This window comes from Littorina saxatilis, linkage group LG3, assembly GCF_037325665.1.
Source record: "Littorina saxatilis isolate snail1 linkage group LG3, US_GU_Lsax_2.0, whole genome shotgun sequence".
Taxonomy (NCBI): domain Eukaryota; kingdom Metazoa; phylum Mollusca; class Gastropoda; order Littorinimorpha; family Littorinidae; genus Littorina; species Littorina saxatilis.
Window position 1 is genome coordinate 58,819,819 of NC_090247.1, and position 26,983 is coordinate 58,846,801.

Consider the following 26,983-nt stretch of genomic DNA (forward strand, 5'->3'; position numbering starts at 1 on the left):
TTCTGTTCAAGAACCGTATCTGCTACGGATGTCTGAGAAGCAAGGATCACCAGAGCCGTCAATGTAAGCAGAAACAGACGTGCAAGAAGTGCAAGAAGGCTCATCCCACTTGTCTTCACGATGACAATTTCAAATATCAGAACAGTATGAGTGAAAACAAAGGGGCGAGTGAACACAAGAACAACTACCGTACCTCTGCTGCTGACGTTCAAGAGCCACTGTCATCGTCGACTCCTACGGTGTCTGCTCTTAAGGCCAGCGAGGAAAACAGCATCGGTTTCACGTCTATGATCGTTCCCGTTCTCGTTTCCAGTGACTCTAACCCCAACGTAGAAGTGCTGACGTACGCACTACTGGACACTATGTCCAACGCCACTTTTGTAGTGCAGTCAGTGGCTGAAGAAGTTAAAGCCAAATCGCAGCCGACTACACTCAGGGTCTCCACACTGACTGAGGACAATGCTGTGGTCTCCGGCAGGAAGTACTCTGGATTGCGTGTCCGCTCTCCTACCTCCAGTGAGTTTGTCAGGCTCCCTTCTGCCATCTCACGACCTTATCTGACCGTTGACCCCACTCATATCCCCACCTCAGAGACTGTCAAAGTTTACCCACATCTCCAACACCTGTCTCCAAAATTGCCCCCCTTGTACCCTGACTGTGAAGCAGGCCTCCTCATCGGCTACGACTGCGCTGAAGCCCTCATGCCCCTAAACGTTGTCCAAGGACTGCCATTTGCAGTAGAGACTAAGTTAGGTTGGAGCATCGTCGGCAAGGCACCGCATTCCGTCGCCTTTGATGGCATAGCCTCGTCCATGCGCGTCATCGTCAAGCCAGGATCGAGGGAAGAAGAACGTGTAGCTCACGTCTACAAGGTACAGGTGGACGAAGTCTCGTGTACTGACCCATTACATGTTATGGAAAGAGACTTTGCAAGTGACACAGGATCCATGTCTCAAGATGATGTGAAGTTCATGAAGATCGTGAAGGAGAACGTGAAGGTCAACGAAGCTGGTCACTATGAGATGCCTTTGCCTTTTCGTCCAGAACAACCGTCTCTTCCTGACAATAGAGGTGCCGCAGTCAAGCGTCTCGTGGGACTGAAACGCCAGTTTGAGAAGAAGCCTGGGTACCGTGAAGACTATATCAAGTTCATGAACGTGATTTTGGAGCGAGGTGACGCTGAACTGATTCCCAAGAACGAAGTCGAGGTCCCTAATCGCTGGTACATCCCACATCACGGCGTGTACAACGACAAGAAGCCAGGAAAGATTCGTGTGGTTTTTGACTGTAGTGCACGTCACCTAGGCACGTCCTTGAACGATCTTCTCCTACAAGGCCCAGACCTAATCAGCTCCCTTTCCGGCGTTCTCTGTCGTTTCCGCAAGGGTCCCATAGCATTTTCCTGTGACGTGGAAAAAATGTACCACCAGTTTCACGTCTCCGAGCCCCATCGAGACTTTCTGCGCTTCCTTTGGTGGAAGGACGGTGATACGAGTGGCCAGCCGCTTGACTACCGCATGAAGGTGCACATCTTCGGAGCTACATCGTCTCCAGGCTGCGCAAACTTCGGCCTCAAGCAGGTGGCAAAGGACAACGCCACAATCAGCGCCAAGGCATCAGCCTTTCTGCAGCGTGACTTTTATGTCGATGATGGACTTCAAGCCAAAGACTCTGTTGAAGAAGCAGCAGATGTGCTCATGAAGGCTAGAGAAATTTGTGAACACGGACAATTGAGGCTGCACAAGATAGTCTCCAACTCAAAGGAACTTTTAGAGTACTTCCCCGACTCTGAAGTTACGTCAACCAAGGCCACAGAACTCGCAGTCCCTTGTAGCACACCAGAAATTGAGCGGACTCTTGGCCTTCACTGGTGCACTGATGATGACACGCTGGGTTTCACTGACAACCCCAGACTGGGTCCCTCGAACAGAAGAGGAGTTCTCTCTACAATTGCATCAGTCTACGACCCCCTTGGTTTTCTGGCCCCCTTTTTGCTGACTGGAAAATTGATCCTCCAGGAACTATGTCGCCAGGAGCTCGGCTGGGACGATCCGCTGCCACCATCGCTTCAAGAACGTTGGGAAGAGTGGCTGAAGGATCTATCCCGACTGGGTTGCGTCAAGGTACCCAGGAACTACTTGCCCACAGACTTTGGCACCGTGAAGAATGTAGAGCTACATCACTTCTCAGACGCGTCTACAGCAGGATACGGCCAGTGTTCGTACCTTCGCTTTGAGAATCATCTAGGCAACATTCACAGTACGCTTGTAGTCGCCAAAGCACGCGTGGCTCCGCTTCGACACGTCACTGTCCCTCGTCTGGAGCTAACGGCAGCAGTACTTTCCGTCAAGATGGCAAGATTTCTTCAAGAAGAACTGGACTTTGAGAGCATTGAACATTTCTTTTGGACTGACTCTATGATTGTACTCGCTTATTTGAAGAACGAGTCCAAGCGTTTTCACGTCTTTGTCGCAAATAGAGTCCAACAAATACGTCAGTTCTCACAGGCCAGTCAGTGGAATCATGTTACTACAAAGGAGAACCCAGCTGATTATGCATCACGGGGATTGTCTGTGAGTGACCTCATGACATCAGAGTGGTTCCATGGTCCCGCGTTCTTGAGCCAGTCCCTTCCGGAATCAGATGACTTTTTCGAGATCCCAGATGACGATGTTGAGGTGAAGGTGTGCAAGGCTACTACCTCTAAAGAAGTGTCTGTCCAGTCGTTTGAGCAGATCGCCCAACGATTTTCCTCCAAGACATCTCTGATAAGAGCCATGGCTGTTTTGGTACGCAAATGCAATGCCATTAAGGGGCACCAGTCGTCTCCCCTTGAAGTGCTTGAAGTCACTGAGAAGAAGTTCATCGTATGTCTTCAGAAAGAACATTTTGAACGCCCAACGCCTTCTTTACGCAACCAACTTCAGGCACTCAACGCTCACAAAGACACTGATGGTATACTGAGAGTATATGGTCGCTCTCAAAATTCATCATCCTCTTCAGCTGACAAGTTTCCCATACTACTACCTCGAGACAGTCACTTCTCTTTGCTGGTGGTTCAGGATTGTCATGCCGCGATAGCCCACCAAGGGAGAATGTTCACGATCAACCAAGTACGAGCCAGCGGTTTCTGGATCATTGGTATTCGTCACGTCGTCTCTTCGTTGGTGCGCCGCTGTGTTCACTGCCGATGGCATCGCTCAGGGCCAGCTGGACAGAAGATGGCCGACCTCCCTCCAGAGCGTATTGACCCATCCCCACCGTTCACGTACTGTGGCATTGACTGTTTCGGCCCATTTCACGTCAAAGATGGACGTAGGGAGGTGAAAAGGTACGGACTGATCGTGACGTGTTTTGCCTCTAGGGCAATCCACATTGAAACCCTGGATGACATGTCAAGTGATTCCTTCATCAACGCCCTACGCATTGTTGTCTCCATGCGAGGAAACATATCACGCATTTGGTGTGACAAAGGAACGAACTTTGTAGGTGCATGCAATGAGTTCAAACTGGCATGGAAGGAGATGGACTCTGAACGACTGACATCGAAGATGCTGGAAAGCAAATGTGAGTTCAAGTTCAACCCCCCTGCAGCTAGTCACATGGGTGGCGTTTGGGAGCGTCAGATCCGAACGATACGCAGCATCCTGAATGGTCTTCTCAGAAGATCAGGCCAGCGTCTCACTACTTCATCACTTCGTACGTTCCTATACGAGGTGATGGCCATCGTGAACAGTCGACCACTGTCTGTCGAGTCACTGGAATCGGCAGATGGACCACGCCCTTTGACCCCCAACCACGTCCTCACCATGAAGTCAGGTGCCATCCTTCCGCCCCCTGGTGTGTTTGAAGATCCAGACCTGTACGCCAGGAAACGTTGGCGCTGTGTCCAGCGGATGGCAGACGAATTCTGGCTGCTATGGAAGAGCCAGTACCTTTCACTTTTGCAGAAACGTCGTGTCTGGCAACGTCCCCAGGCAAACGTACAGGTGGGAGATGTTGTTGTCTTGCATGACCAGAACTTGTGCAGATCAGAGTGGTGCATGGCTCGTGTAATCGAGGTGATGCCTGGATCTGATGGACTGGTCAGACGAGTGAAAGTGCATGTTGGAACAAAGGCTCTAGACAATCACGGCCGTCCCACTGGTGATAGTCGCATATTAGAGCGACCTATTCACAAAATGACCGTGTTAGTTGATCGTGAAAATCACGAAGACAAAGCTGTGTAAGCGAACTGAAAGAACATTGAACTTTGGAGTGTTTTTCCAATTTGACAGTTGTAGATTGTTGCAGTTTGTTTTTATACCAGATGATGTAACGGACATTTATGTTTTAAGTGGTGCGTTTTCTTTATGCCGTCGAGTAAATGACCAGTGGCATTTAGTTGAAACGAGATGTGTTGAAACACTGAAAGTGATTGAACCGTAATATTGTTGTGTAAATGTTTTGCAACACAATGATTTTGAGTTCTAAATTTGAAATGTCTAAATCTGCGTCGTTATTCTTTTGATATAAGGAATATGTTTGTACAAAGGTTTTTGAAGTAAATTATATTAATATAATTTCCGGTGGGAGTGTGCATGCCGATGTGGCATGCAGTCACCTACTTTTGTTGTAATTACGTTTGCTCAAGCCATTGCACGATGTAAAAAGAAGTAAACCGTGTTTTTATTGTGGCACCTTGTTGTGACCCGTTTTGTGGAGCGTTAATATTTTTACGTGAGATTCACGTGCTCCTTGTTCAGTTGTTGTGACCTGGTTTTGGTCGGAGTGTCACAAACTGCGTCGTTTAGTTCTAGAACACCGTGAGATTCACGTGATATTTTCCGTGTTTTGATTTTGAGGTGAGCCCTGCGAATCTGCGTTGCAAGTTTTAGAATACGTGTGACTCACGTGTTTTTAGCTTTGTGATGTCAGCTAGTTCCTTGGTCTTCTTTCTGTTAAATATACCGTTTTAAGTTTTGGGCATGCACGGAGTGCGTGATCGGTTACTGATTGGTTGTAAAATAGTAGTTTCACCCGATTCTGTCTTAGGAATGTTGTTGGTTGGTCAATCCGGTGACCTTTGACTTTTGAATAACTATTCCATGTTAGGTTGTTGTTTCCATAAATACCGCTGCTTGACTCCTGTCTCGTCAGTCGATCTGAGGGTTTTAGGAAGCGTTTGGTTTTGATGTAAACGTATGAAGGTTATCAAGTGAACCAACGGAGTGTTTCTTATGTTTTAACGTCAACGTAATGTTCTTGGAGACAGTTGTTTCTCAAGTGTGAATCGTTTTGTGCCCTTCGTTTGTGAGGCAACACGTTTTGGTACTGCTGGTCAACCCACACAGCGCATAAGGTAATTTTGTTGTTACTTGTTTGTGTTGTGTTTTTGGTCGCCATTTTGTAATGACTTTGTGAGTTGTTTATGTATAACGTGAGTTGAAAGTCTGACTTGTTGTAGTGTTTCTTTATTGTGTGTTCAACTGTTCTAGTGTTGTGAACGTACAGCAATGTTTTGTAGACGCTAGAAAGTCGCTAATGTTTATAATGATAACTTGTGTTTTCTGTGGTTAACGAAGTTCGAAGTGAAACGTTTTCTCCGACTTTTTCAGCCTTACGTTAAAAGAATTTAGGTAAAAGAAGCTTGCGGTCTGTGGTGATCGTTTGTAAACGGGCTTATTTCTTGTAACGTTATTGAGGGAAAGTGGATGAGTAAATATCTTGTTTGTGACTTTGATTAACGCAGGAACGTTGTCGTTAGACTTTTTTGGTATGACAGTTTGCTTTGTATTCCTGGCCTGATGAGTCAACGTTTTGTATTTTTCTGAAACTAGCCATTTTGGTTTTAAACGTATGTATGCTAAGTTTCTTGAGTATTCTTAGTGCTTATGGTATTGTTGAACGTACGGAACGTAATTCTTTATTGTTGTTGAACGTACAGAACGTAACTCTTTATTGTTGTTGAAGGACTAACCAACGAGTGTTTGGTAATTGTAACTTTCTTGTCTGTTTGTCTTCTCCTGTCTTGTGATTGTTTATTTTTCTTGTTTTTACTTCTCGTGTCTTGTTAATGCATTTGATACTTTTGCCATGTCTAATAATTTGTTTTCTTTTTCTTTCTGTTCATAAGTTTTTTACCGCATTACGTGGTACTGTAACTATATATCTATACATTACTGATCCCTAGTGTCAGATGTAAAATAATAAACCAGTACTTTTGCGCGTTATCGCTTGTAACCTGTGTTTGTCATTTCGTATGAACAATATGTAGTACCAGCCTCGCTCACGAAGGCGCGCACATGTCAGTTTTTCAGACTTTCTGGTCCTTGTAACGGGATCTGTAAATTTACTTCTGTTTTAAGACTATAATCTCTTTAAAATATCATATTTTCCTCAAATGTTTGGAGGTCTAATCTAAGGGGGGTGCCACAGTGTACTGACATTTCTTGAATTCAAATCACCTTACTTCACATTTGTATCTCAATATTTAAATAGTTGTAATGTGCCACTTTGGGTACACCAAAAAGGCTCTTGCATGTTTAATGCATGTCTCCTGGTGAAACAATTGGGTGAAATGCTACATTGGTTGATTGTCCAATGAAACCATCAGTGTCAGTTAGACATCAGCTAATCGAGTGTGGAAGAAATTAACGTCTGACACACGACCAAATCTAAATGTAATGTCTCACAGCTTCAACAGAGTAGAGAACAAACACATTTTGCGTACTCACGCTTTGACAAGGTTTACCACATCAGCCATTATTGTGGAGAGGTGATCTACTTCTTCGACGGAAGTGACCCAATAACTATAAATATGATATTCTGCTCTTACCGCAAAACGATATGTCTGAAAATCAAGCCTAATACAACTGGATCGAGTGATGTATGCTTTTACAACCCATTAGCCTTGTTGCCACAATTTTCAAACAGTGGAAGAAAAACAAATGCCACCACTTTTAACTGCTCTGCACAAGTGCTATTTTCCACTATACAATTACAATGTTAAATTTCCCTAGAAATCATTAAACTGACAGACATAATCTCATTTTCTACCCGCATGCAATTGAAGTGTGCATGCATGCATGTGTGCGTGTGCGTGTTAGTGAGAGAAAAAGAGAGATCCAGAGAGATCAAACATCACACACACTCACACTCACACACACACACACACCTCTAATTATATTGATTTTGACATTCAAACAAGCACCTTGCATATCCCTGCCATGAAACAGACCACTCCTCCGCATTTTACCATAAACACATTACACATTGTACAAAAAAGGTCAGTCACATTGATTTCATTTCGATTCCAAGCTTGGAATTTTTGCTTCAGACATTCTTAGGTTTAAATTACCCAAAGGCATGAAAAAAGGTGTTATCGATTCCCTCACTCAAACTGCAAACCTGCAAAAAGGAGAGTGCCTACAGCAAAAAATACTGGGTGACCCGCCATAGCTGACAGGGTCTACTTCAACCAGTACTTTTATCTGTACAGTGGAACCCCCCTTTTAAGACCCTCCAATTTAAGACCCCCCAGGGCGGGGATGTAGCTCAGTCGGTAGCGCGCTGGATTTGTATCCAGTTGGCCGCTGTCAGCGTGAGTTCGTCCCCACGTTCGGCGAGAGATTTATTTCTCAGAGTCAACTTTGTGTGCAGACTCTCCTCGGTGTCCGAACACCCCCGTGTGTACACGCAAGCACAAGACCAAGTGCGCACGAAAAAGATCCTGTAATCCATGTCAGAGTTCGGTGGGTTATAGAAACACAAAAATACCCAGCATGCTTCCTCCGAAAAACGGCGTATGGCTGCCTAAATGGCGGGGTAAAAAACGGTCATACACGTAAAATTCCACTCGTGCAAAAAACACGAGTGTACGTGGGAGTTTCAGCCCACGAACGCAGAAGAAGAAGAAGAAGAAGAAGAAGACCTCCCGCTTTTAAGACCTTGCTTTTTCAGACTTTCTCTTCACAACCTCTGTAAATTTACCCCCATTCAGATGTTCTCTTCACCGGCACGGTTGGCCTAGTGGTAAGGCGTCCGCCCCGCAATTGGGAGGTCGTGGGTTCGAACCCCGGCCGGGTCATACCTAAGACTTTAAAATTGGCAATCTAGTGGCTGCTCCGCCTGGCGTCTGGCATTATGGGGTTAGTGCTAGGACTGGTTGGTCCGGTGTCAGAATAATGTGACTGGGTGAGACATGGAGCCTGTGCTGCGACTTCTGTCTTGTGTGTGGCGCACGTTATATGTCAAAGCAGCACCGCCCTGATATGGCCCTTCGTGGTCGGCTGGGCGTTAAGCAAACAAACAAACAAGAAGATGTTCTCTTCACAACCTCTGTAAATTTACCCCCATTCAGACTTTCTCTTCACAACCTCTGTAAATTTACCCCCATTCAGACTTTTGGAGGTCTTAAAAGGGGGGTTCCACTGTAATGGGAGTGTTGCTGTACTTTTTCTTTCTTTCTTCTTCATCTCTGTTTGTGAGCTGCAACTCCCATATGCACCTGTGTTTTGCAGGAGTGAATTTTTACATTTTTTGGCTGTTTTTCCCCTGCCATTTGGGCAGCCATACTCTTTTTTGGGGGAGGATGCATGTCGGGTGTTTTTGTGTTTCCGTAACCCATCTTTCTTTCTTTATTTGGTGTTTAACGTCGTTTTCAACCACGAAGGTTATATCGCGACGGTCCGTAACCCATGAAACTCTGAGGTCGGTGATCAGGTTTTTTTCGTGTGTACAGAGGAACCCCCCTTTAAAGACCTCCTAAAATCCAAGAAAATCAGTTCATAAAAAGGGAGGGAGTCTTAAAATGGGAATAAACTTATAGAGGTTATGAACAGAAAGTCTGAGAAAAAAAGTCTTAAACGGGAGGAAGTCTTAAATTAGGGGGGGGGGGGGGTGGGTCTTATTGTTTTTTAAAAAGGGGTTCCACTGTACTTGACCGAGGCCTGAGAACAACACTGCACCATGAATATATATGCCACAAGAGGCAAACTGTTATGTGTTGATAAGTCCACAGTCTGTTGGAGGGACCATTGCCCGAAGAAGTCTGTTATTCGATTATGAACCCTTCACCCCCTCTATAAGGCAACACCTCTTGGCATTATGCAAACAACTTGTGTGATAAGGAATAGGCTGAGAGCCCTGGTAACTTCTTCTGCAAATGCTTAGAGTAAACAGGAGAGAGGGTCTTAATCCAAGAGTGTTACACTGGTTATCTAATCTTTATGCGCATGTTTTATCTGTTAAGGCTGTCTTCTAGGCTTCTTGATACCAAAATCAGTAGTTAAAGCTGAGTGGTAGAATAAAAACTGGACACTGCAGCCTGCAATCACATTACTATTTCAATCTCATTTGCAGAGATTGTTATCATAGTACACTACTTATGAACAGAGAATTGTTAGTTCAGTACAGAGCTTACAAGTAAAATAATACTTGACACCACAACCTGCGAACACACATTCTACTTCAGCAGAGATTGTTATTTAGTACTGAGTTCTTACGAGCAGAGATTGCTTTTCTTCCTGACAGCGACAGAACAGCTAGAGTGGTAGAATAATACTTGATATTGCAGTCTGTGGTCACACTGTACCTGTCCAAGTAGAGATTGTCACTTCAAAATGCAAGTGGTAAAACAGCTTTTGCTATTTAAAGATTAAAACTCTTTCTCTATGGTGAATTCAGTGGTGCCATAAGTAATTGACTTTCATGGCTTATCAAAGATAAGGGCTATTTAGCAAGAACACATATCTATTGAGTTACAGCTGCTATCTGTTATGAGACATATATATCCCCCCCCCCCTTCACACATACACCAAAATACATAACAGTTTTTATTGACATATTTATTTATTTACCAAACCATTTTCTTTTACTTTCATTTGGCACAGGCACACAATGCCCATCCCTTATTTTTGCCCATGTGAACTAAAATTGAGCTGAGTGAGGATTTTACTGCATCATCAAAACACCAAGTTGAATAAATATATGTTCCCTGTGTCAAGCTGGGGCCTGCCTATACATTACATTTGATGGAATTTTAAGGAATTGTGTTGAACTGCAGTGATAATTAATTCCAAGTTAGCAGTCACTAAACTTGGCAAAATTATGCAGCATTAACTTAGTTACTGTACCTAGTTTGTGCTAATTCTATGCCATCTGGCCTCTGTCAAAGTGGGTCATGCATAATGGGTCACCCGCAGTACATCCAAAAATCCTACAGCTTAAAATAAAACCCTTCAAAGGTTCCATCCTTTCTGTGTACCGTAGTCCAATCTTGTATTCATTTATCATAGAACATCCTTCCTGATTTTAAAAGCAGACCCTCACTTGGACACATAGCAAAAATCAACATTCACAGAAGAGTTGGTATTTTGTTACGAATTATTTTGCAGATCGACATAATCGATTCAGAAAAAAATCCCCATACTTAATACACACAGAAAGTAGCAGTTAGGGCTGCAGTTAGTGTTGGTATGTGTCCAACTGGCAGGATGCCCTTTGGCTTATTACATGGACTGATCTATGTGAACTTAGTTCTGCATGATTGCTTCCATAAGTAGGTGTCTGTTATAATCTTTGAAATCAAATCCTATCAGGTTTACATTATAACATGATAATTAATGACTCTGTCAATTTCAACAAAACCAGGCACTCCAGTAAATCAAAAGATACAGAGCCCACTGCCAATGTCCTCTTCTGTCAGCGACTAACTCATTTAGTTTCCCATGTCATAAGTGGAGGGTTACTAATAAGCATGATATCAGCAGAGACAATATTAATATTATACTCCCCTACCCTGTTTGACATTTTCACAGGCAGTATGAAAAAATGTAATACCATTTCACACTTTCAATAATTAACAATTTCAGAACTTAATGAATACTTTTCACCCACATCCTTGTTGGCATGGACACACACACACACACACACACACATACACACACACACACACACACATTCTCTCTCTCTCTCTCTCTCTCTCTCTCGATCTCTCTCTCTCTCTCTCTCTCTCTCTCTCTCTCTCTCTCTCTCTCTCTCTCTGTGACACCTTTCGGTTGAACACACACCACACTCAACTCCCCCCCCCCCCCACCAACCTCTCCCACCACCCCCATCCCCACATAGGATCAACACTTACAGGTTTGGGTTGAGTACTTTCAGGTCTTGACGCTCAAACTCGTCCAGGGTGACATGCACTGGTTGCTTGGGCAACCAGAAGTTTGTTTTGGTGCTGGCATAGGCCCCTGCTGGCTCAAAGATGGACTTGAAAGGAATAATTTGCTCCCCAAGGTCCAGCCTTATATCTGAAAATAATTATCAGAAAAATCAATCAAAAAATGAATGCAAAGGTGGCAGCCTCCAGCTATTATACCTCTGAGGTTGAAATGAGGAAAACATCCAGTCTTTTAGTTTTATCTAAAAATGTCATAAAAAATAAATTAAAAAATGAACGCAAAGGTGGCAGCCTCCAGCTATACCTCTAAGGTTGAAATGAGGAAAACATCCAGTCTTTTACCTGAAAATGTCACAAAAAATAAATCAATAAATGAATGCAAAGGTAGCACTCACAGTCTCAAAGGTGGAAATGAAATTGATTAGTTTGCCAGTCAATTTTTATCTGAAAATGTCACATTGATGAATCAATAAACGAATGCAAATCAAAGCAGGACTTTATAACTGCACTCATGGTAACAGACTCTGGCTTAACCTCAAAGACAGAAGGGGAGCCTTCCAGAAAATTGATTGACACCTTCCTTTCCGTGTAAACGATGATTATATCACACCAGCAAAACCCTGTCCAAGCTTTGACATTGGGAATGGATAAGAACATTGTTCCACTTGGACACATACCACACTCAACTCCCCCCCCCACCAACCTCTCCCACCACCCCCATCCCACGAATACGAATACGAATACTTTATTATCTCATACTGAAATTTCTCTGTATGAGATAATAAAGTATTCGTATTCGTATTCGTATTCGTATACCCAAAACTGACAGCCAAGCTGCTTCTTATTTGTGCAGATCGATTGGCCATTATTTTTTGCTGAAATAACTTTACACACATTTCATTTACGAAATCAATTTAGCGAAATATTCCAGTGAATTATGACTCTAACAGCGAGTGGGGAATTCAAGGTTTTTGGAAATGACAGCTTTCTTTATCTTTGTTCCCCATGCACATCATTGTGGGGCATTTATTCTGTTAATTAACATGCATTCATCCACTCACAATGTACTTTCACGCATACCTATTGACGGTTGATGATTTTCAGCCCAATTTACTCAAAAATGTGTTGTGTGACTTGCACCTCTTTTTTTTTCCAAAATCCAGGTGCAAAATATGAAACTTTAAACCCCTTTAATGACTTAAAATGCCACGATCCTCAAATTTCCAAGAAGCAAAGTACTTACAAAACATTCCAGGACCTCTTAGTCTTATTCATTGGTTAACTCTCAACAGGAAAGGGAGGAGGGTTAAAGATAATGGGGGTGGACTGAGCTGAAAGGGGGGCCCGGTAGCTCAGTTGGTAGAGCACTGGACTTGTGATCGAAAGGTCGCAGGTTCGAATTCGGGCCGGGACGGACACGGGTCAACTTTATGTGCAGACCCAGAGACGGAAGCCATGTCCCACCCCCGTGTCATCACAATGGCACGTAAAAGACCTTGGTCATTCTGCCATAAGTGCAGGTGGCTGAATACACCTAAACACGCAGACACCTGGGTAGCGCGACTCCGTTGCTGCTAGCTTTCCACTGGGAGGAAGCGACCCGAATTTCCCAGCGATGGGACAATAAAGTAATGAAAATGAACAACAACAAAAAATGAAAGGGGGTGAGTGGGTGTAGATTATGATGGGGGAAGGGGGGTATAGATGTCAAGTGCAGACAAACTGAAGGCACAGAAATCCCATTTTGATCTAGAAAGTATTGGTATTTCTCCTGACTGAAAAAAAGACCAGCACATTTGCTTCTGCCTCCAATCACCTTTCTGTTTCGGTTTTTGGCAACAAGCAAATTCACAAAGACAAGCTTGCAGGCCCTTGGAAACCATACATTATTATTTTTTTGTTTCCATTCCTTGAACAAAAACGAAAAAGGTGAAGCTTTTTGTTGATGCCAACCTGCCTCCAATGTCTTTCCAATCATTAGCCTTTATTATCAAATTTTACTTGGTTGATACATCATTGTAAACAAAAGTCCATTCTCCCAAATACATTTTGAATTATTTGTTACCAATGTTAACCCCTTGACTGCCTTAGGACGGGTATACCCGTCCTGCACTTGTGCATTATTTCCATGATTAGATACTAAAAACAGATTCTTGGTTGAATTTCTTTTAAAAATAACATAGGTTTTACTTTTCTACCTACTGCCAGTTTGGAGCTGGAATTTTTGTGAATTATTACACCCCGAACTCCAATATTCCCTGGCAGTCAGGAAGTTTTGATTGGCAGCGAAAGGGTTAAAAGTTGAAAATGAAAGAAAGAAAAAAAGGGAAAAAAAACTTGCCTGGAGATCATAAAGTTGCTGACTTTTTTAAGTTTTGCAGGATAATGTTATCCTGAATGGTTTGAAGATCAGAAAATGTATCATAAAGTTGTTATTAATCAGGAATTCCTGATTTCCTGATGAGATCGTTCATCCCTGGATTGCTAGGGTCCATAAATATCACCTTCAAGTAAAACTGCTTCACAAAATACACTTCTTAAATTGAACTTTGAAGGTCAAATTAGAGGAACAAATTTGTTTTGGCACAATTTACTGCCCTAATGAATTATTCACTTGATTGAACTTCTGAGTCAGAAACTTTAAAAAAGGAAGACCCGTTCTTGCAACATGCATACTTTTTAACTACAAGTACCTTAGATTATGCAATCAATCCAATGGTTCATTGATTCACACATGATATCTTCAAAGACAGCTATTTTCCAAAACAAAACTTCACATCAGTTGAAGATTAGATCACTTAATAGAAGTTAGAAGGAATTTGTTTTGACACTTAACTACTCACACGAATTGCTTTGTTACTTCTGAAAAAATAAATTAACTTTTTTTGATCAGGTATGGTGTTTTAATTCATTACAGGTGACGACTCATTTCTGGTTGAATTTCCATCTCCAAATGTCCTACTGGTTTCTAGCTATACTTGCAGGAATGTTCAAGCGAAGGTGGAAGAAAACGACAATACAGTGCATTTAAGGTACATGTACCGGTAACTGACCTGTGCTGACGTTGACATTAAGTACCACTGACAGAGAACAAAAATGTCTTTGAATATGAACACACAAACTCACAGTTCTTGTTGACTGGAAATGTCCAGTATTTCACCAGATTTTAAGGGAAAACATCAGAAACAATTTCCAACCAGTGATCAGTCCTACTTGATAGGTTTTCACATAAAAATAAAGCTATGGTTTAATTATCATCACAACTTTGTTTGATCAGCTTGCGTTGAATAAGTGACCGTTTTTTTTTGTTCAATGCATTGCTCTGAAACAGTTAGAACCAAAAGAAAAACGTCCATATATAAATTTATACAAAACAAAAACATAGACATCAAAGTGTTCTTATCTTACCTTATTTTATCAATATATCTTGCCTTCCAGTTTCGAGTTTAGATCAATGTATAATTTACATTGCAATGCATTGTAACCACACTCAAAAAGTGTCATTTACGTTCTTGCAATATCACTACAACTTAACCTTTCTTCTCTACATTTCACCTTTCCCTAGCAATCACCTATCGATAGCAATTGCTTTTGATCGATCCCTTGGGTAGTTGTCATAAACAGGTTCGACTGTGCCAAAGGTCACTCAGACATATTAATCAAAATAGAAGAAATGGAACCCAGGAACCTTTATCAAATTACTGAATAAGGTATGCATACCCCGAGACCTCTGGTGTGTTTTTGCTACAAGCATGGAGAAGAACAAATGGTTTCCTGATGGTGAATAACTGAATAGTAAATAAGAGAATAACACGGGAAATAATTGAGGGACTACTGCAGGGAAAGCTTCAATATATATGCATGGACTGTCTCCGACCTTAAAGATGCCAACGCGATCTTTGAGTTCCAGAGAGATCCAGAGAGAGAGAGAGATCCAGAGGGAGAGAGAGACAGAGACAGAGACAGAGAGACAGAGAGAGACACAGAGAGAGACACAGAGAGAGACAGACAGACAGACAGACACAGAGAGAGAAAGAGACAGACAGTTTAGACTGAGACAGACAGTACAGTCTGACCTAGATGCTGCCAGTGCAATCTTAGTCTGACAAAGAAAGAGAGAGAGAGAGAGAGAGAGAGAGAGAGAGAGAGAGAGAGAGAGAGAGAGAGAGAGAGAGAGAGAGAGAGAGAGAGAGAACGAACGAACTTTATTTTACAAGGATAAAGGTTTAAGGCACACTGCCTTGTCTAACAACCTGTCCTCGAACAAATACTAAACATATAATATTCACTAAAGAAGCATGGAGAGCAACACACACAGAGACAGCAATAGAGAGAGAGAGAGAGAGAGAGAGAGAGAGAGAGAGAGAGAGAGAGAGAGAGAGAGAGAGAGAAAGAGAGAGAGAGACAGACAGACAGACAGACAGACAGACAGAGAAAGAACAAAACAAGTTTAGGTCAGCATGTTTTTTTTTTCGTTTTTTTCCCTTTTCTTTGTTGCTTTATATCCCATGGCTGTGAAATCAAATGTGGTCGCGTTTTGAGTAGAAAGCTAGATTTTGTGTGTTTGCTTGTTTGTTTGTTTGGTGCTAAGAAGAAACCTCATCAATGAATATCTCCCATAATATAAGGTACCTCCAGCATTGCTTTTGTGTATCGTGTGTTACCTTTCATGATAGGACTGGGAGACATGCAATAAACGTGTGCCACTTTGCAAAACTTATTTTTGACCTTCCAATCCAATCAAAATTGGGTTTCCTTCTTCCACAAACAGAACTAGGACACTGTAAAACTCCTCACTGTTTTTTGTCTTCTTCTGCACGGTGATTTGTAAGTGTCAGGTCGAGATTTATTTATTTTATTTTATTCAGCACTCGAGGTTTCTGTCAGGGTTACCTCACCCTTAGCTCATGGCCCAAGGACCTGCCCTGTGAGCACAAGGTTGGTCCATATTAGTCTGGCCTCTACCCTTCGGCCTGTCCAGCTTGGGAAGCCCTGCCAGGAGTTTACACTCCCGCTGGCATAGCTCTTAGGGTCACCGAGACACGCAAACCACCACACCACGTTAAGGAATGGGCCATGTGGTGGATTTTATTTTATTTATTTACGAGGATTTATATCGCGCACGTATCTCACCACACAAGGCGACTCAAGATTTATGATTTTTATTTTCCATGAATTCGATTTAAAAAAAAAACATTTTCTGCAACCTCATTAGACTGACATATTTCTTCTGAATGCCACCTTGGACTCAGAGCTTTTTCCTCATGACCAATCAAGTCTAATAGCCCATAAAACCCTTGAATGTTCCACAAAACGTGTCTTGATTGATCTGGGTTTTTTTCTCAAATCTGAGCCAGCAACCTGGCGTCTCAGAGTGCTTCCTAATCCTTTAATAGTACCCATCGTGTGTGTGTGTGTGTGTGAGTGTGTGTGAGTGTGTGAGTGTGTGAGTGTGTGTGTGTGTGTGTGTGTGAGTGTGTGTGCGTGTGTGTGTGTGTGTGTGTGCGTGTGTGTGTGTGTGTGTGCGTGTGTGAGTGTGTGTGAGTGTGTGTGAGTGTGTGTGTGTGTGTGTGCGTGTGTGTGTGTGTGTGTGAGTGTGTGTGAGTGTGTGTGCGTATGTGTGTGCGCGTGTGTGCGCCTGCGTGTTGCTTGTGTCTCACGGATTGTAATAGCTTCAATAGTGGTTCTTTTCAAGCCTCAACAAATGTTCTTGTTGTTGTAACTTCTCTTCCAAAGTAATGGCTCTTATAAAGAAGACAAACTTGCATGAGCAAGCAAATTGCTCTCCTCAAAATCCCACAATATCAGAATTGATCTCTGCTGTTAACCTACACAAATCACACCTGTTCAATACGACAGTATCCGACAAAAACAGCCCATATATAGTGCAGCCAAGACCACTGGTATCTAGTTGCCCTGGCAGTCAGAGCAAACCCATAACCCCTTTCATTGAAATCCATAAAATCACAGCTGTGACCTCCCTCCCCAGTCCTTATACAGCGCCCACGAACATCTCCCAACTCGGATTTGATGACCTCAGAGTTGCCATCGACACTATAGACCTTTTCGGTATCTGAGCAGCTCTCGCGAGACACGCTCTTTGTTATGCTTTGAACATCGCGAGAACTTCGAACCTTCGCTTGTGCAGCTCGCACGAGATCGCTGTACCGCATGCTTTGCTATGCTCTGAAGCTTGCGAGAGATTACGAGAGCTTGGAATACCGATAGGGTCTATTGTACGCCCCCGTTAAAGGCACAGTAAGCCTCCCGTAAACCATCACAGAGCTCCCCGAGCGTCTAAATACAGTACAAGCATACTTCCATTTGAACGCTCACCGAACGGGAACATCCTGGCTGCTTTCTGTCGAGCGTGAGACATTTTCAAAGAATTTATTTTCGTAGACTTGTTCCGTTAACAACAACGGCGCCTCGTTTTTGCGCTAGACCTAACTTTTAAAATCTAAATAATAAATTGACAGCTTGTTACACAAACATTTTTTAATCATAAAAGAATTCGTTTTTCATCAAGACAAGATCAGAACAATTCGAAGTTGTGAAAGTTTAAAAAAAGAAAAGCCCGGAAGCAGGGTCACGCAAGGGTCGTAGCAGACGACGGCCGGTTTATCAGTGCAAATCGCCGTTCCTCTCAACAGTCAAAAGCCATCGCTAGAGTTCTTGTGAACCACAGCCGTTGTTTCGTGCATAAAAAAAACGTGCTATTGTAGATAAGCTCACGTCGAGTCGCATTCAAATGACTAACTATGACGACTGCATTGTGAAAAGGGAAAACTGGATCACGCGGGTTCACGATGGCTCAGGGGTAAGATAAACCACGCAAAAATAAATTCTTTGAAAATTGTTCGCTCTTTACGGAGGGCACCTAGGATGTTCTCAATTGGTGAGTGTTTAAATGAAATGGTGTTTGTACTGTGTGTAAAAGCCTGACCGTATCTGTGATGGTTTACGGGAGGCTTACTCTGCCTTTAACGGGAAACATTCAGCGACATCAGCTGTCCCTTCTGCTCGTCAACACTGATTGAATGTGTTGATTTAAACAGGCGGGCGGCGGGGAGAAAGAAAAATACTGGGGATGAGTTATCATGGCTAATGCATTTACCAAAGGTACGCGTTCAACGCATACATAAGCCTATCACAAACCTTTCAATGACAATCAGTCTGAGCTGGGTGAATGCATTCTTTCTTTTCTTTTCTTTATTTAGCTTACAGATGAACTGACACTATTGAATTCGGACAAAGCAGGCGAAGCGTTAAACTTTTGACACCACATTTATAGACGTGTCCGTCATTATTTGTTTTCTTCTTCAACAATAAAAAAAAAATCCGTCAGCAATTCGGTTCCTCGTTTCCTCTTCAAATGTCAACTCACGCTTAGAAGCTAGCGTTCTGGATGGATGATGCTTCAGTCCCACGGAGCTGAGTCCATTAGGGAGTGGATTTGGTGATTCGCTAGTTGAAAGCTAGTGTTCTCCATCCTAGCGTGTTTGATATACAGACAGGAGAACCCCATTTTACTACACACCCCCCCCCCCCCCCCACCTATAACTTCCCCCCATTTCAAGATCTTTAGAGACATTGCTTCTTGAGATAGGTCATGGCTAAAAAAATTTAAAAAATAAAAATCCTTTTCTTGTACAAACTACCTCTAAACAAAGTCCGAAGTTTCTCTCCGTACATTTCGCTTTCGTCTATCGTTCTTTGACAGTTGTAAAAAGGTAAAGGGTCCACAGCATAAAATAGGGTCGGTCGGGCTATCTTAACCAAAACGTTTCCCCTCCACCTCTGTGATTACAATTGTATGGACACTCCTGTAGAATGAGTATCTCATTCAGCAAAGAGGCACTGATGGGGTGCAGACCAAACAGGGGGGGGGGGGGGGGGGGGGGGAGTATACAAAGCCAACATGCTCTCTTCATCTGTCAATCAATTGATAATCATGTCTGCTACGCTCAGTATCACAAGTAAAGTAACCCATGATAAGCATGGCAGTGAACTCGTGCACTTGTGTGTGTGTGTGTGTGTGTGTGTTTTATTAATATGACGCAGTCCTGATCGAGACTCTCTCTACTCTGAGACTGACTGTCTCTGTTCTGAATCTGAGACTGTCTGTGTTCTGAGACTCCGTCGCTTTCTATCACACACACACACCATGTATGATTGTATTAGATCTGAGCTCTCTCTCACTTAATTTCTCTCTACGGACAGGTTGTAAGGCTATATAGGCTGTACCTTAAACCTCTATCCTTATGTATTAAATCTCTCTCTCTCTCTCTCTCTCTCTCTCTCTCTCTCTCTCTCTCTCTCCCCCACACACACACAGAGTCTCTCTCGCTCTCTCTTCTAATAGGAACATAATATAATGTGAACAATTAGTGAGAGAGGCTTAGTGAGAGAGGCTTATTTAAGTTAAGTGACTGACATCAGATTGAGAAATTACGGACATTATTGCATCCAACTCCAAGAACTCTCTCTCTCTCTCTCTCTCTCTCTCTCTCTCTCTCTCTCTCTCTCTCTCTCTCGCGCTCTCTCTCTCTCTCTCTCTATCTCTCTCTCTCTCTCTCTCTCTCTCTCTCTCTCTCTCTCTCTCTCTCTCTCTCTCTCTCTCTCTCTCTCTCTCTCTCTCAATGAGAGTGCAGACCAACCAGGGGGAAAGTCGGGGAGGGGGGGTACAAAGCCAACATGCTCTCTTCATTTTTATATTTAGTCAAGTTTTGACTAAATATTTTAACATCGAGGGGGAATCGAAACGAGGGTCGTGGTGTATGTGCGTGTGTGTGTCTGTGTGTGTGTCTGTGTGTGTGTGTGTGTAGAGCGATTCAGACTAAACTACTGGACCGATCTTTATGAAATTTGACATGAGAGTTCCTGGGTATGAAATCCCCGAACGTTTTTTTCATTTTTTTGATAAATGTCTTTGATGACGTCATATCCGGCTTTTCGTGAAAGTTGAGGCGGCACTGTCACGCCCTCATTTTTCAACCAAATTGGTTGAAATTTTGGTCAAGTACTCTTCGACGAAGCCCGGGGTTCGGTATTGCATTTCAGCTTGGTGGCTTAAAAATTAATTAATGACTTTGGTCATTAAAAATCTGAAAATTGTAAAAAAAATTAAAAATTTATAAAACGATCCAAATTTACGTTTATCTTATTCTCCATCATTTGCTGATTCCAAAAACATATCAATATGTTATATTTGGATTAAAAACAAGCTCTGAAAATTAAATATATAAAAATTATTATCAAATTTTTTTTTTCGAAATCAATTTAAAAACACTTTCATCGTATTCCTTGTCGGTTCCTGATTCCAAAAATATATAGATATGATATGTTTGGATTAAAAACACGCTCAGAAAGTTAAAACGAAGAGAGGTACAGAAAAGCGTGCTATCCTTCTTAGCGCAACGAATACCCCGCTCTTCTTGTCAATTCCACGGGCACTGCCTTTGCCACGGGCGGTGGAGTGACGATGCTACGAGTATACGGTCTTGCTGCGTTCAGTTTCATTCTGTGAGTTCGACAGCTACTTGACTAAATATTGTATTTTCGCCTTACGCGACTTGTTCAATTTTACGCGCAGTATCACAAGTAAACTAATCCATGTTGAGCATGGCAGTGAACTCGTGCACTGGTGGGTTGTTGTTGCTTGTTTTTAAGATGACTTAAACCTTTACCCTTGCAAAATAACGTTCGCTCTCTCTGTCTCTGTCTCTGTCTCTGTCTCTGTCTCTCTCCTACTCTCTCTCTTTTATTCTGAACCTAATCGGCATTGTGAAGAATCGTTGAGTGTCACAGTCAGTCTCACATGCAGATCTATTAGTACTATATGATATATGTATATATATATATGACACACAAACGATTAAACAATTCCTGATCCTACAAGCGTCAAGGGAAGCGGTTTGAGGAAAGTGGTACAGTGGAACCCCCCCCCCCCCACCCTTTAAGTCTACAGTGGAGTCCCCCTTTCAAGACCTGGATGGAGTCTTAAAATGAAGGTATATTTACAGAGGCTATGAACAAACATCTGAGAAAGCAGGGTCTTCAAAAGGACGAAGTCTTAAGTAGGCGGTTCCAATCATTATAATACATGCATGTATACATGTACAAATTGTTTCATTAGTTTCAAGCAGGACATTACAGAGCCTGTGTGAATGTGATTATGTGAAGGATTTCCATGCAAATATGACTGGCTTTCGTTTTCCTGTCAAAGTATCTGGAGACCCGTGGTGAGACTGTTTGTGGTATTGATCCTTTCTTTCTTTCTTTCTTTCTTTATTTGGTGTTTAACGTCGTTTTCAACCACGAAGGTTATATCGCGACGGGGAAAGGGGGGAGAGGGGATAGAGCCACTTGTCAATTGTTTCTTGTTCACAAAAGCACTAATCAAAAATTTGCTCCAGGAGCTTGCAACGTAGTACAATATATTACCTTACTGGGAGAATGCAAGTTTCCAGTACAAAGGACTTAACATTTCTTACATACTGCTTGACTAAAATCTTTACAAAAATTGACTATATTCTATACAAGAAACACTTAACAAGGGTAAAAGGAGAAACAGAATCCCTTAGTCGCCTCTTACGACATGCTGGGGAGCATCGCGTAAATTCTTCCCCCTAACCCGCGGGGGGTGTATTGATCCTGCTTTAAACTTTTATTCATCATAATATACAGGAAAACTACTGACTCAGTGTCCTCTTTTTGCTGACTTTTGCCAGTCAGTTCAAAACTGTACCAATTACCACACGTGTATTGTGTTATAACCTCTGAGCACATAAGGGTACTAATATAGCACTCAGTAAGAAAAGTACTGCAAGTGTGAAACAATATTGTTTTACAATAAACTAATTAAAAAAATCCACTAAATTACAGTCATCCCATTACAGGAAGTGTAAAGCACTCATGTCAACAAGCATGAGCTACAATCTACACATGATCTGAGGCGGGGATATGGGATTAACTTTGACATGAAACAAAAGTCATCACTTTTTCATAGAAAACATTACGGCTCCACTCTACACTGGTTAACAACACTTACATTTGATCATTTGATGTGGTCGCCTTCAATGAACCTGACCTACACCAAAGTAATTGCTGAGCTGTATTTCAACTTTAACACTTTTGAAAGCTTTAACAGAAAGAAAACACCTGTCACTGTCAGTGAAGTAAAAACAAAAGAATTTCACCTGAACAACACTAAAGCAATAGCTAAGCTGCCAGAAAACTGTGTGCATTGTCATTTGATCTTTGTTTAATGCCTGAATTGAAAAGGGGGTGGGGATGAAACAAGCAGCTGTGGCTAAATTATAATTCAGAACTGCAGACACTCTGCAGTCCATACATAGGCATTATATATCATCCACACATTTTTCATGTTGATAAAGATACACATATATATCTAAATGATCATTATACAAAAGCAGCCGATTGGCTTATGCCTGAAAATTACTTCATTCATATATATATATTAGTGTTAGTGTTACAACACTTACGCTGTTCGTTGTTGTTACAGTTTGAATGTTGTTCTTGTTTTTTGTTTGTTTATTTAAGTTACGGTTGGTTAAGGTGAGAAAGAAAACTGCTTCAGTGTTTAAAGTCTGCAACAGGACCATGTATACATGTGCAAACACACACACACACACACACTAGCGTGTGTAAACACACCCACGCACACACTCACAGTCGGAGATATCATTATGTAATACTTAGACAAAGTTTATACAGACAGACACACACACACAGTGACTAACAGAAAAGGCAGATCAGTAATGTTTAACACTAACACTAACAGCAAAGTATCACTTGTAGAACTTGATTTAAAGGAACAAGTCCTATCAAGTATCATATAATATTGTGAGCTTCTGATCTGCTGTCTGAGTCATTATCCCAAAGTACTAGGGAGCTTTTTCGGGAGACAAAATAAAAACAGTTTATTTAATGCTAATTTAAGTAAAACTAAAAGCCAATTTTGAACAGCTCAGTTGTAACAAAGCAATCATACATGTAACTGTAAGGCCTAAAAAAAAAAGGTCGGGTTACCGTAACCCGACCTACCCTATTTTTAGGGGCCGACCCTATAACTTTTTTTTACATAAATTTGTCAAAAAACAAAAAAAACAAAAAAACGAGTGCAGAAAACGCAATGAAAGCGAAAGCGCTCGAGTCGCACACTTATTTCCCTGTCATTGTGTCAAGTAGATTTAATTTGTACACATTAGAAAAAAAAGTTTAAAAAAAAAAAGTGATTGCCTACCTTCCTACTCTATTTTTTTTGGCTATGTTACCTTAATCACACCTTTTTTTTTTTTTTGGGCCTAAAGAAAACAAAACAAAAGGACGCCCCTGCAAAGTTGCAAACCAAGTTTGGATTCCATGTAAACTAGTCACAGAACAGGTTTGGGGCTCATGTATAACATTACAAACAACAATAACAGAACATGTATAGAATTATTCACTTATTACAAAAAAATCTTTCTTTTAAAATTAAATCAGTTTCATATTGTTTCTTCTTTCAAACCGCCTGTGTGTATCCTACGTGAGTGACTGTATTTAAAATCTTACGATAACAGCACTGACATTCAGAAAACTACAGTATTTATAGCTGCCGGCCACTAAGCAGTTGTTATTCGAAATGATTTGTGACTGTGAGTGTGAGACAGACAACAAAAGATCAATGCTATGCTTGCTAACAATTCTCTTTTGCCCCTTGGGTTAGCAACTGCTACAGCCCGATTCATCATGCTCTAAATATATATAACGAATAGAGAATTTCTAGCTGGCTTTGCACTTTAGAACTTTAGGAAAGAAACAAAATATAAAAAGCTGATAATTGTTTATCTTCTGTTTTTGTTTGTTTGTTGTTATTGTTGTTTCTTTCAGTTTTGTGTGCATGCGAGTTGTTGCAGTTTCCTTGATGAGTGTTTTATTTTGTACATCCAATTTTAGAATTTAAATTCGGAGAGCGCATAGTAGAAAATATAACACCCAAAACAGCTTTTGTGCAGTTGCCAGTGCTACTAGTAAGTACTATACATCAGTACATGGCTTAGTTCGCTTGAGTGCACAGTCACTCGAGTCAGATCTACGGGGAAAATGTTTGTTGTGCCACTGACTGACCTACACATCAAAAGAAGCACCACAGAACCAAAGTTCGTACATAGCCCGGGATGCAAGGAAGCAAAACCAAAACAATGATTGAGTGGCTATTGATCAGTGTGAGCTACACAACAGTCATACTCGTGGCTTACCGGACGAGGCCCCATCGATCGCATCTGCTGGTGTCTCGGGAATTGGAGACAATTCGTCAAATTCATCCTCCGAATCGTAATCGACGACAGTAAACGAACGGAGGAACTCTCTGGTAGTGTCTCGCACTCCCCCTGTATCTTCCTCTCCGTTGGACATCCTGTCTGACACTTATCCTCTCATCGCAAACACTTGTCGAAGTCAAACTTTCAGTGTTGGCATATCGGGACAGCCATCTTGTTGATCACAGGTGACGTCACGTGACACTTGCAAGAAGTTTCCGGGTCGTCTGCTATGCTATCTCGCTGTGTTTATTTTTTCTTAGTTTGGGTTAGTTGAGTTAGTTTAGTTTGTTGGGGCAGGAACGCAGTAGGACGTTTGTAAAATCACTTTTTTTCAAGGAGGAAAGTTCACATTAGAAAATCCTGGCTGTTCTGTACTTAATGTTTCTTCTGCTAGAGTCGAACCCAGCTGGGGCTCGAATGCTTGGTGTTTATAACCGATGTTCGTGGCAGTAGACGGTTCCTAAAAAAGAAGACAGAAACTTTGTTTCTACAAATCTGATAGCCGGTTCTCTTTGAGCACACTTCAAACAATCCACGTGGTGGACTGACAAAATTAGTTTCAGTTCAGTTGATCCACACCCGCAGTTTCGGAAGTTCGAATCGGAAATCCTGCACTGACTTTTCTGTAGTGGGGTTGTTGTAAATGGTGATTTTGTGTGTCCGTGAAAGAGAGAGAGAGAGAGAGAGAGAGAGAGAGAGAGAGAGAGAGAGAGAGAGAGAGAGACAATGATAATGACAATGACAAATTCTTTATTTACGAGGGTAATGGCATAAGCAAACAGGTGCTTTTTTTACATCCAGCCCTCGCCCATGGGAGGGTTTAATCTAATGATAATACGTTTTAAAATGTTGGAATATCAATTAAAGAAGTAATAAAAGCAAACGGCAAACAAGCAAACGATTAACAGACTAAACAAACAAACAAAAATATACATACAAACGAACATGACATATTATTGTCAAAGGTATAATAAAAACTGCTTCAAGCAACAAAAAACGTGTGAAACTTCGAGGGAAGAAAAAAGAGAGAGAGAGAGCCTGAGAGAGAGAGAGAGAGAGAGAGAGAGAGAGAGAGAGAGAGAGAGAGAGAGAGAGAGAGAAATTGGGATTGAAATCATAAAGAGACATGCCGTGTTTAGGCACAGGCGCATGACAATAGAAAAAGAGGGAGGGTGGGGGGTGGTTCGAAAGCGTGGGAGGCCCCTCCAAACCAAGAAAGCTCATGTGCCTGTGGTCGCTTACCCTCTGCCGAGAATAACTAATCATACAAAATCATGTCGTGCTGAATTCCCGGAATTGACGAATTCGCGGAATCGGTAACATTTTTGCCCATATTGCGTAATCGACGAAACGCTCCCCATTTCGCGAAATCAGCAGTGTTTTGACAAAAATGCGTAAAGGCTTCTAAAACTTAATTGCCCATTTTCAAACAAGCTTTTTGTGTCACCAGAACATTGCTTCACTTCCCTATTATGCTTTTACATTTGGTCAAGTTTTGCCGGACTAAATGTTTTAACGTAGACTGGGAATCGAGACGAGGGTACGGTGTGTCGGTGTGTGTGTGTGTGCCCGGTGTGAGTGTGTGCCTGTGTGTGTACAGAGCGATTCCAATAAAACTACTGGACTAGGAGATCTTCATGAAACTTTACATGAGAGTTACTGCGGATGATATCCCCAGAGATTTTTAATTTCTTCATTTTTTTTAATAAATGTTTTAGATGACGTCATACCCGGTTTTTGTGAAAGACGAGGCGGCACTGTCACGCCCTCATTTGTTGATCAAATTGATTGAAATTTTGGTCCAGCAATCTTCGACGAAGCCCGGACTATGGGATTGCATTTCAGGTTGGAAGCTTAATAATTAATTGATGAGTTTGGTCATAACAAATTTGACATTTTAGTAATCGATCCAAAAAACGATTTAATCTTATTCTTTATCATTTCCTGATTCCAAAAACATATATATATGTTTTAAGATAAAGAAGGGGATTGGAATGATGTTTTTGTTCATTTTCCCCCGTAATCTGTCCTGTACGTCTGCGTACGCACCACGTTCTACGTAATGATCCTGTACGTTTCTACGACTGATGACGGTCAGCCTAAGATGATAACATGAGCATTACTTTTCATCCAGAGAAAAATACCGCTCAAAACATTATCGAAGAGTTAATACTGTTCAATAACAGTATCCTCGTGTGACGCCGTGGTCAGAGTTAATCTAATATGGCAGTCTGAGCGCCTGATTGCAAAAATAACACGGACGGGAGACATGGGTTGCAGACGTTTATGCCCTTCGGCGTTACCCTTTTTATATGGGAGGTGGGGTAGTTAGCTGGAGGGGGGAGGGGATATGGAACACCAAAGCTGATGTTTTACCGGGAAAATCTACCGGTATCCTGCCAGCTGTTATATTGCCGGCCTGATGATTGATGCTGATAAAATCGTTTATTTAACGTCACTCTGGAAAACCACTGGCGACATTTGTCGTAGGGCTGATGAT

At 41.9% G+C, this 26,983-nt stretch overlaps 1 protein-coding gene across 1 annotated transcript in view; it reads right to left on the reverse strand.

Annotated features, from left to right (window-relative positions):
• LOC138962796 (phospholipase D1-like) overlaps nt 1-24,655 on the reverse strand; it is an 83,713-nt gene extending 59,058 nt beyond the window's left edge. Inside the window, exons 1-2 of the mRNA XM_070334758.1 lie at nt 24,421-24,655; nt 11,123-11,288 (exon numbers count right to left, since the gene is read on the reverse strand). Coding sequence (XP_070190859.1) covers nt 11,123-11,288; nt 24,421-24,577 — 323 coding nt within the window. The 5' untranslated portion in view covers nt 24,578-24,655. The remainder of the gene's footprint in view (nt 1-11,122; nt 11,289-24,420) is intronic.
• Between the last annotated feature and the right edge of the window lie 2,328 nt (nt 24,656-26,983).